The 13,863-nt window shown below is 40.5% G+C and overlaps 1 protein-coding gene across 1 annotated transcript in view; it reads left to right on the forward strand.

The window, feature by feature from the left end:
* Positions 1-454: 454 nt before the first annotated feature.
* The window catches only part of plxna2 (plexin A2), a 418,092-nt gene continuing 404,683 nt past the window's right edge, over positions 455-13,863 (forward strand). The window contains exon 1 of the mRNA XM_055223276.1: positions 455-555. Within this exon, the coding sequence (XP_055079251.1) occupies positions 455-555 (101 nt within the window). The remainder of the gene's footprint in view (positions 556-13,863) is intronic.

A 13,863-nucleotide genomic window follows, 5' to 3' on the forward strand; every position in this document is an offset into this window, starting at 1 on the left:
GTCCTTGCCTCAAGTGGAGTCCAAGTATCTTGGAGTACTGTTCACAAGTGAGGGAAGGATGGAGCGTGAGATTTACAGTTGGATCGGAACAGCATCTCCAGTGATGCGGTCACTGTATCTGTCCGTTGTGATAAAGAAGGAGCTGACTCGAAAGGCAAAGCTCTCAATTTACCAGTCAATCTAATTTCCTACACTCACCTATGGTCATGACCTTTGGGTAATGATCAAAAGGACAAGATTGCAGATACAAGCGGTCAAAATGAGTTTCCTCCACAGGGTGGCTGGGCGCTCCCTTAGAGATAGGATGAGGAGCTTAGTCACACGGGAGGAGCTTGGATTAGAGCCGCTGCTGCTCCATGTCGAGAGGAGTCAGCTGAGGTGGCTCGGGCATCTGTTCAGGATGCCTCCTGGACGCCTCCCTGGGGAGGTGTTCCAGGCACATCCCATCGGGAGAATGCCTCGGAGAAGACCCAGGAGGCGCTGGAAGGACTACGTCTCTTGGCTGGGCTGGGAACGCTTGGGGTCCCACCGGCAGAGCTGGAGGAAGTGTCTGGGGTAAAGAAAGCCTGCTTAGACTGCTGCCCCCATGACCCGGGTCCAGATAAGCAGAAGAAAATGGATGGATGGATCACAACATTCCATAGACCAAAAATATTTAATACAAATGGGAGCAGCTAAAATGGCCATTGTTAAAATGCGTCACCCGGCAATCTCGCTGTTTGTGTCACTACTTCCTGTTCAATTGTGTCTCTATGAGGTTTTTGTTGCATTGGGCTTAAATGAATAAATATGTAAAGATCAGGCAGTGGACAGGGAGCTGTGGGTGGATGTCACTGATAACATGTTAAACACTACACAAATAAAATGAATATTTCACCAGAGACACTTCTGTGTTGAGTTTATGTCTCAAAGCTCATGCAAATGCTAATTTTGAGGCATAATAAATATTAAAACAACATCACAAACTGAAGTATTCTACATCTAAAAACAATTGAGTAGTCTTACTTTGAATTCATTTGAATTTGAATAGGTTGTTTATTTTATGTTTTGCTGATTTTAATAAAAGTGACTGTTAGCTTTGAGACACAGTGAGCTAGCTAGCGTATTGCAGTGCAGAAAGCCTATTGTGGCGTCAAATCAGGTTAATTACAAATACATGCTAGCATCAACATATCAAGACCTTCAATGTTACGGCCCTAGGCTTTAAGTTCCTTTTTGTTTGTATTTATATGTTTTGTTTGTCGTGTGTCCCCAAGTCTTCTTTTTCCCCCTTAAACATGGGCCGTGATCGGAGGACCATCTTCAAGCCTCGCCCACCTCCAGCCGCCTCCCTCCCCATTTAAGGAGATTGGGGACACCTGCTCGAGGCTGCTGGCCTGGAGCGGCCAGTCCGCCTTTGTATGTGTATCTCGTCAGTTCAGTCACTACAGGGGTAGTGGCTTTGTTTTGAGAGACTTTGATTGTCAATACTGACTGTGTTTGTCTGTGTGTAAGATTTTGGTTACTGTGAAAGTTGTGTTTAGTTGCTTTACCTTTTGTTTTTTGGTTTAATTCCTTGCAAGGTACCTTTGTTTATATATGTTTAGTTCCTCCTTACATTCCTGTAAAGTAAATTACCTCTTATTTGACCATTTTTCCATCTTGGTTCTTTTTTTTGTTACTTCCCTTCCCCACATAAGCTGGGTTGTAACATTCATTACTAGCAAAGATTTGTTTTTCCCCCCAATAACAGTAAAATCAGTGCATGTAAGTATCTTAGTATCTTTTGACAATTGAAAGAAACCATATATTTTCTGAAAACCTTTAGAATGACATGTATAATTCAACATGTCGCACTAGCGCACTTTTAGCTGTCCAATTTGCGGTTCTACATCTTCACAGCCTGTAGAACTTGGGTACATCTTAATGAATCCATCGAACTGCACACATGTGGCATTTCCCCGCTGACATCTCAGATCCTGCATTTACATTTGCTCCATGCACTCCTGGTTTGGCTTGGCCCCAGTGAAAGGCCAGGTGGGATTAAGGTATCATGCGGCGGGGTGGAGAGGAGGCAGCTTGACACGTCGAGCCCTAAATCCCTGTCTGGACCGGGGCAGTTGTGGAGCCCCTCTAAGCCCTCATCAGTCTCCCCTCTCCTCTCACACCTGCCCCAGCCATCACGGAGCACGGCACACCTGATGGAGACTCATTCCGGCTCTAATTGCTTTGCTTTCTATCTCTCTTTCATTCTATTCAAGTCGGAATGAGAAAATTAAAGTGTCAAGCTTTTCTGTCTAATTTGATAGCGTTGGACTGGTATTTGGTACAGAAAAAATATGATTACAACAATTCTTTGTATTCTTTCAATTTCAGTGGACATCATTTTAAGGCAAAACAATTTGGAAAATGTGCAAAAAAATATGAATGTTGGCATGTTCTTTCTGCGCTAACCAAAAAACATGCACAGTCAATGTTCCAGCTAAGTCCTGAACAAACATAGTTCAAGATGTGGAAATGGGTGCAGGCAAATTTTCTTATACAGGCGCCTTAATAGTTAATCTAATTGGTATCAGATTATCTTCCTGATGCAAAAATCTGCACATGGATCTAGCACCACTGCATTTTGCCCAGATTTGAACTGTTTATATGAAGTTTCGGGTAATTTTAGCTCATTTAAAACAAACTGTAAGATTTAAAATGTCATAAATTTCATTTGTCGCCCAAGATACAAGGTAGAAATGCTCAAATAGTATAGCATCTTACATACAAAAACATTACACATGATGCCCAAGTTGGTGTTTTGGTTCTCAAGACAATTATCCAATCAGAAAACAGAACAGGCTCAGGTTTCAGTGCTGAAATCGAGTTGGTTTAACCCTAAAACGCCCCTCTGATCTGAACCCTATCTACTTAAACCCCAGCACCTACAGACAGTCTTTAATCAGTGCTAGTATAGCCTCTGCAGCTCAAAAAGTGAACACGTTTGTCATGTACACGTTTGTCTTACATCCGTGAAGGACAGAGCTCTCCTCATTAACATGCAAAACAATGCATATTTTGTCTCATGTGAAATTGCGAGAGGGGCCAGAAAGAAAAACTTTTGTGGAGATTAGTGCATTAACCAATTTAGTTCTGCCTAATATGCAGCTCTTTTGATTGGTGGGCTCACGAGAGAGGCGAGATGGGCTGGTTACACTGGCTGACAAAACCCACTCCACATAATCACGGGTCATTCCTGCTGGAGTGTGGAAATGTGCCTAATTAAAACAACATCCTTTATCAAGACCACGGGCGAGGGAGAGGGAAAATAAATCGCATGCAATTTTCTCAAATTCAGATTGTGATAAGCATCTTAATAAAGCAGGCTTCCTAGTTAAAACTCGATGTCGGAGGAGGAATTTCATTTACTGTACTTCTGTCCTTGGTCCAGTTATATTTTGTAATAGGGCATAAGAAATGTGTGGGTGTAGTTATCGTGTTATGGCTGAGCAGTTTGTTTATTTTGGAATATATAATTTCTATAGAACTTGGGGAGAATGTGGCGTTACTGGCCAGATGTGTCAAAAGTCCATAAACGTGTATAAGAAAAAACTATGTAAAAAAGTAAACACAAGAGCCATGAAATAACCCAATAAACTGCTGCAAATTTTAGTGTCAGAATACTTTGGAATACACTATTTTAACATTTAGCATTCACATCAACATTCCCTGGGGGGGTGAAGCTAACTGGAGGCACTGCTCTGTCTGGAGCTCTGTTACACAAGTTATGCCACCTTGTCCTCTCATATTTATTGCAGACTCTTAATTTATCTTGAACTTTCAGACCATTTGAAAACATTTTGGCAGTGTTTGCTACTTGCATTATGTCACCATGGTAACTGCATAACATTCCACCATACAGATGCGTGCAGAACCCCCCCAGCATGATATCACTGCAAAGTATCAATAAGTTATTTACCACGACCGAGTGTGGAGAGAATGAATAATGATTACAGTGTAGCGCTTTGAGCACATTAGAGGTGTGAGGTATTTAAATACAAGAAACAGAGCATCTAACCACATGCTATACTCACATTTAGCAGCCTGTTGGTTTGATACATACTGCCCTTGTATCATTGGGCAAGACACTAAACCTGCCTCCTGCACCTGTACACTCTGGCACAGTGTGATTGAGTGTGAATCATGGGTAATTATAAAAGTGCTGTATAAATATGACTGTTTTATTATTGCTGTGAGTGGGACATACATAAACGAGTAATGCTAATACTAAAACATCGTGTACCTCATTACTATGCTTCAATTATCTTCCAGGACTTTATTGCTCCTTATAGAACAATAGATTTTTCCCTGTTAATATCAACAGATGTTAATGTGCGATCTATCCTTGTCCATAACATCACTTCTTGTATTAGTCTTATCTTACACATATAATTTATAATTGTCTTGATGCTATAGGCGTATTGTATTATTGTTTATATACTGCCATCATTCATCTTGTTGACAGCTCTATGGTGGCAGTGATGTGTGGAGTGGGACCATCTGTATCCTCGCTCTCGCTCTCGTCTCTTTTGGACTAGGACTAGTGCTGCCGTAGTGACACTGTTTGGAGTTGATGATTTGTTGGTGATGTGTCAGATAACAGCATGTATGGGCTAATACTTTCAGAATGGATCTAAAGCAAGGATAAAATCCTGAAAACACATTTGAACACAAAGCCCAAGTTAGCGAACACATCAGGGCAGCTCGCAATTACCACGTCTCTAATGATTGTATCTCGGTGGAAATTAATTGCGGTTTTAATTTTGTTTTCCTTTGACAAACCCTCATGAGTTTGAGGACTGCTGTTGAAAAACCACAGGCCTAGACTAAAAAGAATTATTCAATGGATTTCATGCCATGTATTCTGCAAACATATTACATCAGAGGGATTTCTATTCACCAAACATTTTAAATCTGGCCACTCTTGTATTACCATCAGAATAAGATCAGATAAACCTTTATTTATTTGAGTCGAAAGGCAAAGCTCTTGTTTTACTAATTTATGTTCCTACCATCACCTGTGCAGCTTTGGGTACAACATCGCGGACACAAGTAGTTGTTTTCCTGCGCAGGGTGGTTGAACACGCTCTTAGAGATAGGGTGAGGACCTCGGATGCCTCCTAGACTCTCTTGATGTCATCGCCTCGGGGTTCCACTGGAGGAGCTGGAGGAAGTGTCTGGGGTGGGCGGATGGATGGATAGGGAAATGACAGTTTTGCAACACAAAGTTCAATAACAGCGGGAATCTAAGAACATGCAATCAAAATCAAGATAAATAATCATAAGGATGTAACAGTAGACATAAAATCTAACACTGAAAGTAGAAAAGCGATAAGGCTCTAGACTGAATTGGTATAATGGGTCACAGTAATGAAAGCAGTAGACCTAGTTGTAGCATTTGTAACGTACTTGTGATGGTATAGATCAGGGGTGTCCAAACTTTTCTCAATAAGGGTCACATATACTGTAAAAACACAAACAAAGCTGAAGGCCGATTGAGGGCCATAGACTGGTCGCCAATACAGTGAATACTTCAAATCTGTGTTATTATTACAACTTAGACTGAACCACTAGACCTTTATTCATGCTTACATCCTCAGTGGGACACATTAAGCATTATATTTGAGATGGACAGTAAGTGGATTTTCAGTGTGTACAGTAAATAGTACTGTTTAAGGTAACATGGGCCAAATCACCTGGAAGCTTTAGGGCCAAGAAAAAAAAACAGTTTGGGCATGCCTGGTATAGATTTTACAACATGTGAAAATATCTGTGTTTTTCTGTCAGGGGTCGTCGTCATGACAACAAACCTGTTGTACAATGATTTCTTACGTCAGCCACCTATATTTACGTGACAAGAGTGGACAATGGTTGATAAATGTCTTCCCCAAGGACTCAACAACAGCACGTCTCGAGTAAACCATGGAACCATCGATCTTCTACAGTAAAGGTATTTGTTATTAGTCATTTTTCTTTACAGCTATATGTTATAGCCATGTTTTCTTTTGCTAATACTTTGAGATACGATGTGAGATGTCCACTCAAAGTACCTAAATCCATTTTTATTTTGTTTACGTTCACATTGTTGCCAATACGTTCCAGTGTAAAGACTCCCTTCTGAACATATAGTGCTGGAGGTTGGCCCAGTCGGATCACATGGCTTTGGGATATCACTGCTCTAATGGACCACCTGTGCGATCCAGTGTCTCCCCCCCATCCGCGTGCATACATTTGCCGATCGCTGACGGGGGTCCCATGGGTGCTGTGGGTGTGTGCGTATAACAGGTGGAGGGTGAGGAGGCGGTGGTTGGGGTGGACTTCAGTAATGGACCTGGTTCAAATGGCAAATACATCCAAATCCCACGACACTGCTGCGTCTTTGGCTGCCTCTCGCTCGGCACTAAGACTATCACTTTAGTTTGTGTTAATCAAGACATGTTAAGATGTTTTTTTTTCTGGGTACTTTAATATAAAACTACAACAGATCAGTCATTTACATTTTGGTTCCAGAAGTAAAATTCCCATTCATTTTTCCAATAGACCTTCTGGAAAATATGTTATTGAAACTTTATAAACCACAAAGTTATTAAAATGTTGCATTGTAAAGGTAACGCGGGCACTTAGCATCGCTGTCAGTCAAACCTGTTGCTAACGGTAGCGGGAACAGCAGCAATTACAGAGAGAGGTGGCGACAGTTTTTCAATGTAAAGTGAATTGGAGCCAGAGTCAGTGTAGCCGGAAGTGCGCCCATGATCACTTCCTCTTTGGAACTTTGCGGTTAGCGGGTTAGCTATGTCCATTTATAGATGCAGTCTATGGTTACTACAAAGATTAGCCTTCATCGTGACTTCAAACCCTTGATATTTGCATTTTTCCAAACGTTTATAGGACTTTGTGGAACCGAAGTGGGCGGGACTACTGAGCTCCATATTGATTTAAAATGTCTAATAATAGAAATGGTCCTTTGGCTTCCCGTAGTGGATTACATGTAACACCTGGATTTCTCAAACGTGTGAATCATTCGAAACACAATTCTGAGTGGAGTAGTGAATCATTATATTTATATCAGAAGCTAATGCTAATTTCATATCGCACTGCATGTTCCCTTGATATAGTAAATGTTTGTTGTTACTGGAAGTCTTTATTTTGAAGAATTTAGTCAGATTTACAAAAAAATTACAGCTTTTTACTCAATTATAAGCCTCATTCTAACAGTATTTTTGTTGAAGGCCCTGCTATTATCTAGTGCTCAGCACTCTTAAGTAAAAGAATGACCATCTTGTTTTGGTTAAAAGATAGACTGGAGAGATTGTTGTGTTTTGTTTTAAATAAAATGAACCAAATGAACTCACTGATGCTTCTTTTATGCAAGAAGGAAAGTATCTTGGAAAAAGTCAATGACATAAAACCCAGGTTCATGTTTGGCAGCGAGTTTTAGCTGCATAATGACGGCATTTAAGATAGAAAATATAAAGGTGAATGGACTTTAAAAACATACTGGAGCATTTCTGGATTACCATATTCAAATTTTTCTTTTTTGTTTATATCTTTAGAAGGAGACAGCCTAAACATCTTACTTATCATTCATTACTTTCTTGTTTGTTGAACTTTTAGCCCCACCCACCCAGTCCTATCTGCTACTATGATATTGCACCATAACATAGAAACAACTGGAATAGTGTCATGTACGTATTTCCTTAATGTTCTCAAAGCTCTGTTGACTATACGTTTTTTTAATCACTCTTGAAAATGCATCATGACAGAGAATCAAGTGTCTGGGATAGTTGGTTGGTTTCCCATGATTCTTTGTAACATTGTGCCCGAAAAGGCGATCCTATCAGTAGCTTCTGTGTTAGTTAAAGAAAGCATAATGTGCTTGAGTCTGCTATATACAATCTATAATCTATGACACCTGTGGATTTGGACATTTTAAACTGCAATATTGATCTAATACAGGGCTGTCCAAACTACGGCCCAGGGGCCAAATGCGGCCCTCGGACAAATTTTTGTTGGCCGTCATGCCTCCTCCTAAACTGGCCCAATTGATCAGGAAGTGTTTTACTGCAAATTGAAGAGATTCTACCTCTAACCTAAATAACATCACATTGCATCGTGACATAGACCTAAAAATTATCTTCCAGGTTTTATTAAACGTACAACATCTCCGTCAAACATGTGTTAAATCCACCATTTGACTCCCTGTATCGACACTGCTCTGTGGCCCTCAGCTTCAAATATGTTGCTGCCCTCGGTGAAAAAAGTTTGGATACCCCTGATCTAATAAAAGAAACTAGTTGTCTGACGTCTGCGTTAGAAAACTGCGGAGCTGACGTCGCCGTAAACGTCATCACAACAAAGAGTGGGTGATGAGTGGGTACCTCCTATGGATAACTGCAAGTCACACTAGCGAGTAGCAGATTTTGTTTCAGTACAGAGCAGTGGATGTACAGTATGCAGGTGGTGGTGAAAACAAGGGTTGATCGAAACAGTATAAAGATTATACAAACATGTACAAATCACTTGAAATACAACTTCGGGTGAGTAAACGATGTGGGGAAATTACTAAAACATGATTAAAAGCTCTGAAGAGTCACTTTTGAATAATAGGGCTACTTTAATACCCAAGGAAATGTATTGTCACATTAATGGATTTATTTTTTTTCTAATTTAGCAGGTTTTAGCAGCCGTACACTGCTTGTAATGAGCATTTATCTTACACTGAAAATGTAACTTTTTACTGTCACTGTCCTGTGCTGTATTTGTTTTGCTGTCTGGCCAGATCGCTCACACGGATCAGAGTAACCAGGCTGAAGTCCAGTTGACAGGTTGTCCATTCCCCCATGAGATCTCCAAATATGGCCAGAGGGATGCTGAATTAAAGGCACCACGCTGGACCCTTTGAAACACTCCATCGTGGTATAAAATCAGTGTGTGCAGCCTCTTTGATCAGTAAATGGTCAATGGTATGTGTTTGTGTTACTGATGAGGTCTTCATTCTCTGAACACCAAGCCTCCATCTGACCCGTGTTTAATGCAAAGAGACGTGCTTTGACTTGGCTGAGTTTTGCTGTCTCCTTCGTGCTCCGTCTTTGCTTTAGAATGACCCTCTCTCTTGGTTTATGAGGAGATTTTGGGTTTACTTAAATCTGTAGCACTTGCTGTACTAAAGGTTAAGGTGCTGTACCGTGAAAAACAGAAGTGGTTTATTTTAAAGAGTTCAAAGTTATTCCTCACCTCACAACTTTCAGAGACCAGAGTGGAGCTTTGCCGCCACGGTAAAGCTAACAATAACTAGCATGTTAACAGCGCACTTCCTAGCACTCTGACAATAAAACACAATAAAAAAAACCTATTTTGCTGAACTACATCATAGGTCTATTAAAATAACTGGATAAAGTATTGCTGCTTAGACCACTCTCAAGTTGGATTAGTGGTCACTGATTGGTACTACAACGAAAACATCACTCCAGCCCAGAAAGAATTTTTCTCATAGAGCACAACGTAATCACAAACTGCTCGTGTTCGGCTGACAGGGACAGACAAGGCACCAACAGCTTTCACAAATGTCAGCTTTTATGGTGATTTTTAACTATTTTCAAATCAGAAACCTTTTCTCAGCTCAAAAAAGCATCTGTTGTCGTAAAAAAAAACCCACTTTTTTAAGACAACAGCTTCAGCTACGCTCTTTGTCCGCTCTAGCTAAACTCAAGCACTGAGCGGACAGAGCAAACTGAACCGTCATGAACGAGCCGCAGGTTTAAAACATGGTTCAGAACCGCCCTGGAAGCATAAACATTATTTATAATTTGTAATTTATTTAATATTCCCTTGCCTCATTCGCCGCCGCACTAGATGTACCTAGCTGCTAAAGGCTAAACTCACGACATACGCCATTGAGCACGGACTATTGACTCCAATGTTTAAGCCCCATGTTGAGGGCCTGGGTCTTGAACTACATGGACAAAAATCATGTACCACCACTCAAAATTGGCGTCGTAACAGGTAGATGGAAGGAGATGGGTTGTTTAGGTAGGTGTTTAGTTCTATATTAGACCAGGTTTAGCTAGATAATACATATAGATTAGATATTAGATATATTTTAGCCTTTGTTTACGTTTTGGTTATCCTGACTTAATTCAATTTATCCCCGTTACGTCCTTCCCTCGGCCTCATATCACATCCTAAACCCTATAGACACTCACATAATGATTCATATTCTGACCAATTAACCTCTTCACCTCCTACACACGGCCCATCCTCCTGCCATTAAACACATTGAATGTTTACCAGAGCCGCCCCCTGTGTAAACCTCCCTGCTGTCTGCCAGATAGGGGCCTAATAATGCCTGCTCATGTGGGCTTTGATTTCAGATGCTCCGCGGAATGGACGGTTAAGTGGGTGGGAACACAGGCCCAGAGCTGTGGCAGGGACCCAGAGGTGCAATGAAGGGACAGGACAGGGGGGGCTCCACTGAGTAATGAGTTTATCGATAAGAAGAGTGAGGGCTGAGAGCTGAGGGGAAATCGGTAGGAATGGAACTTGGGCTTTGATAAATGTGCCACGAAATGTTCTGCGTATAAGACGAACAAAGAGAGACAGCGGCTCTGATTGTTAAGCGATAATCTCGGATGCCGCCTCCAGATGGCTCCGCCCTGCGTTTGGTCAAAATGAAAAATCCGACAGTTAAAATATTGATAGTACTTGTGTTGTTTTCCCTTTAATTCCTTCTTACTGTCCACCCACTGTCTGTAACCCTGCTCTTGCACAGACGTTGACGCACTGCTATACTCTGTTGTGCTAATGTTGCTAACATATACACGGAGCTAATGTCAATGTTACTTTATTAACTCTTAAAGTACCAACAATGTCCAGATTACTAAAATTGGTAAAGTCAGATCTACTTGTCAACTGGAAGACACATCAAATGTATAAAATATTACTGATTATGTTTAAATGTGTGCACTCTATAGCTCCTCTTTATTTGAGGGAGTTACTGCAGCTATAGAACAGCGCCCTCTGCCTGTCAGATCCTCCACCTCTTCTCCCTGGCATTTAACACTAGTTAGACAGGATATCTCAGTGTTTTATTGTTCTTTTCCTATGTATCGTATTATCGGTATGTTTGTTTTTTATTGATTTTTAATGCTAAACACTTTGGTCGGCTGAAGTTCTTTTAAATGCACTATAGAAATAAGCTTGAATTGAACTGATGTGAATTATAACTCGGAAATTACCTCATTCCGAGATCTGAGTTCTGACCTCTGTGGACGACTGAAACTGCTTTTTTTTTTTAAAAAGTTCAAAATAAAACTGAACGGATGAAAAGCAAGGAAGGTGATGCCTTACATTCTCCTGCCATTAGTTGTACTTTTTTCATTGTTTGGCCAGGGGTGACTTATACTCAAATGCGATTTATACGTGAAATATGTTTTTTCCTTATTATTATGCATTTTTTGGCTCATGCGACTTATACTCCAGTGCGACTTACACTCCAGAAAGTACAATAAATACAGTAAACTTTTACACTGACAGGCCTAACTGACAAACCATACCTCCATGCTATTTAAATGTGTCTAAATCCAGCTGCGTTTTTGTCTTTTTCTTTATCAACTTTCAGCGATCGAACAAAAAGACAAGTCCATTCACGCTCTCATTATACGTTCTCCTCGTGTTTCCCGTCAGACCCATTCACTCTTATCTCAGGTGTACCCGGCGTGAAGTCGATTCATGTCCTACACCGCAACATTACTGATACAGCTTTGTAACCTGATACATATAAAAAACCAACCCTCACCTCAACAACCTTCACAAAACTGATTATTCTGCCATTTTCTCCCTCGCGTCTTAGACCAAACACGCTCCAGACAGCACCGCCCAAGATCTGCTCTCAATACCAATCCAGTTATATCCCAATCTAACATATCTGAGCTTGTTCCAAACCAGGTCTTGACTAATGGATTGAATAACTCTAGATTTGATTACTCCTCCTGCCCCTCCCGGAGCTTGACGAAGATCCATTTGAGAGGTAGAGCAAAGGAATTCCAATATGGCCACCCTCCAGCTATTGACCCTGTCTGTAAGTGGGCGCTGGTGCTTTTAGTATCTTACATCGCTCGGGCCATGTCTTTTTCCTTCTGGCAGTTTTGCGATAGTTTTGATGGTGCATTCTGGCTTCTGCTCCCCCTCTCTCCATTACTGATGCTCCAAAGACCATGGATAGCCTACTTTTTTGTCATTACACAGCATGGGGTTGGCATTAAGGTTCTTTTACAAAGGAATATCTGGGGCTTAACGGAAGTGTTTTTTGCAAATAAACCAGATTTGGCAAGAAATATTGACAATGATGAGATAGAATTAGATAGATACTATTTATAAGAAATGGACGTAATTTTGTTTTTTAACTGAGAGCTGAAGCACAGATTTGACTTAAAGGTCCTATATTACACAAAACTGAAGGTTTAAGCCATGCTATAATGTTGTGGAGTTGTGTTTTCTTTCATTCACACACGTTTGAGTAACCCTGCATTATTAGTGTGACTACATCTCCGAAGCTCAAAATGCCCTGTTCCACCTTGTGATGTCATGCAGTGGTAGTTTTCAAGTTAACAGCTACTTTTTACCTTTAGTTCAGTAGGGATTGGTAATTCCAGTGCTGAAATTATCCAGATGATTTTAGTGAAGCTGTAAGGCGTTTTAAAACACAGTGGAGCACTTCCTGTATTACCTCATGATGACATCACAAAGTGGAACAGAGTGTTTTCTGCTTGAGAGAAGAACTCAGCCTAAATATGCAGGGTTTGTGTGTTAAACATGTGTGAATGAAACAAAACACAACTCCAGGTGTGTTTGTGATGAGGAAACAACATTATAACATGGATCAGAAGATAGTGTTAGACAGCCCCTTTAAAGGTGCACTAACTTTTCAGGTGGGGGGTTCCGTAGCCTGCTTATCTCTATGGAAACGTTATGTTTTTTGGTCTAGAAAAGGGGTGTCAAACATGTTTTCACCGAGGGCCACATTAGCAAAATTGTTGACCTCAAAGGGCCAGTTGTAAAGTAAATTTAACTATTTTGAACTTGTTAATTAACTGTTTTTGTACTTATTACTTTTTCAAGTTTCAAATATTGCATATCCATTTGCCTAAATGGAAAAATATGGCTGTGTAACTGCACATCTCTTGATAAAATCACATTTTAAGACCATCAAACCTTTTAATTTATCCTGTCGAGGGCCACATAAAATGATGTGGAGGGCCACATTTGACCCGGGGACCTTGAGTTTGACACATGTGGTCTAGAATGTCCCAAAGCATGACATTAAACTCACATATGTTTCAAGAAGAAAATGCATTCTTATAGTGTGAGCGGTGTTGCTTCTCCATAAACCTGACCTGTAACTGTGAGTTGGCGAAGGCGACACGTGCTCATCACCATGGAGACACATATATTTAACACCATACTGTGTGGAACATTCAAGGCACAGCAATAATATCTCCATGTAGACAAGCAGAGACAAACCCTCCAGTAGAAAGGTTGCATAGTGCACCTTTAAAAATACCCACTTTTCTATTGAGGAATCTGAAGTTTAAGTAGCTGGAAAAGACACAAAGAAAATTAATAATAATAATCTGTAGACATCTTGTGGGAACATGTTCCAAAAAGAACATTTGGCAAAACTGAGCGTGCCAATCTGTCTTTATAAATAAGCCATTGTTGTGCCATTTATTTATTTAATTTCTATTTTTGAGCTGGCTCAGACAATCATGTGAACGTTTCATTTTAAACTGTATATTTAGAAGCTTACTGAAATACATCATACTGTGAACATTAGGACATCACTAT

The sequence above is a fragment of the Periophthalmus magnuspinnatus genome, chromosome 7 (genome assembly GCF_009829125.3).
Source record: "Periophthalmus magnuspinnatus isolate fPerMag1 chromosome 7, fPerMag1.2.pri, whole genome shotgun sequence".
In the NCBI taxonomy this organism is placed as follows: domain Eukaryota; kingdom Metazoa; phylum Chordata; class Actinopteri; order Gobiiformes; family Gobiidae; genus Periophthalmus; species Periophthalmus magnuspinnatus.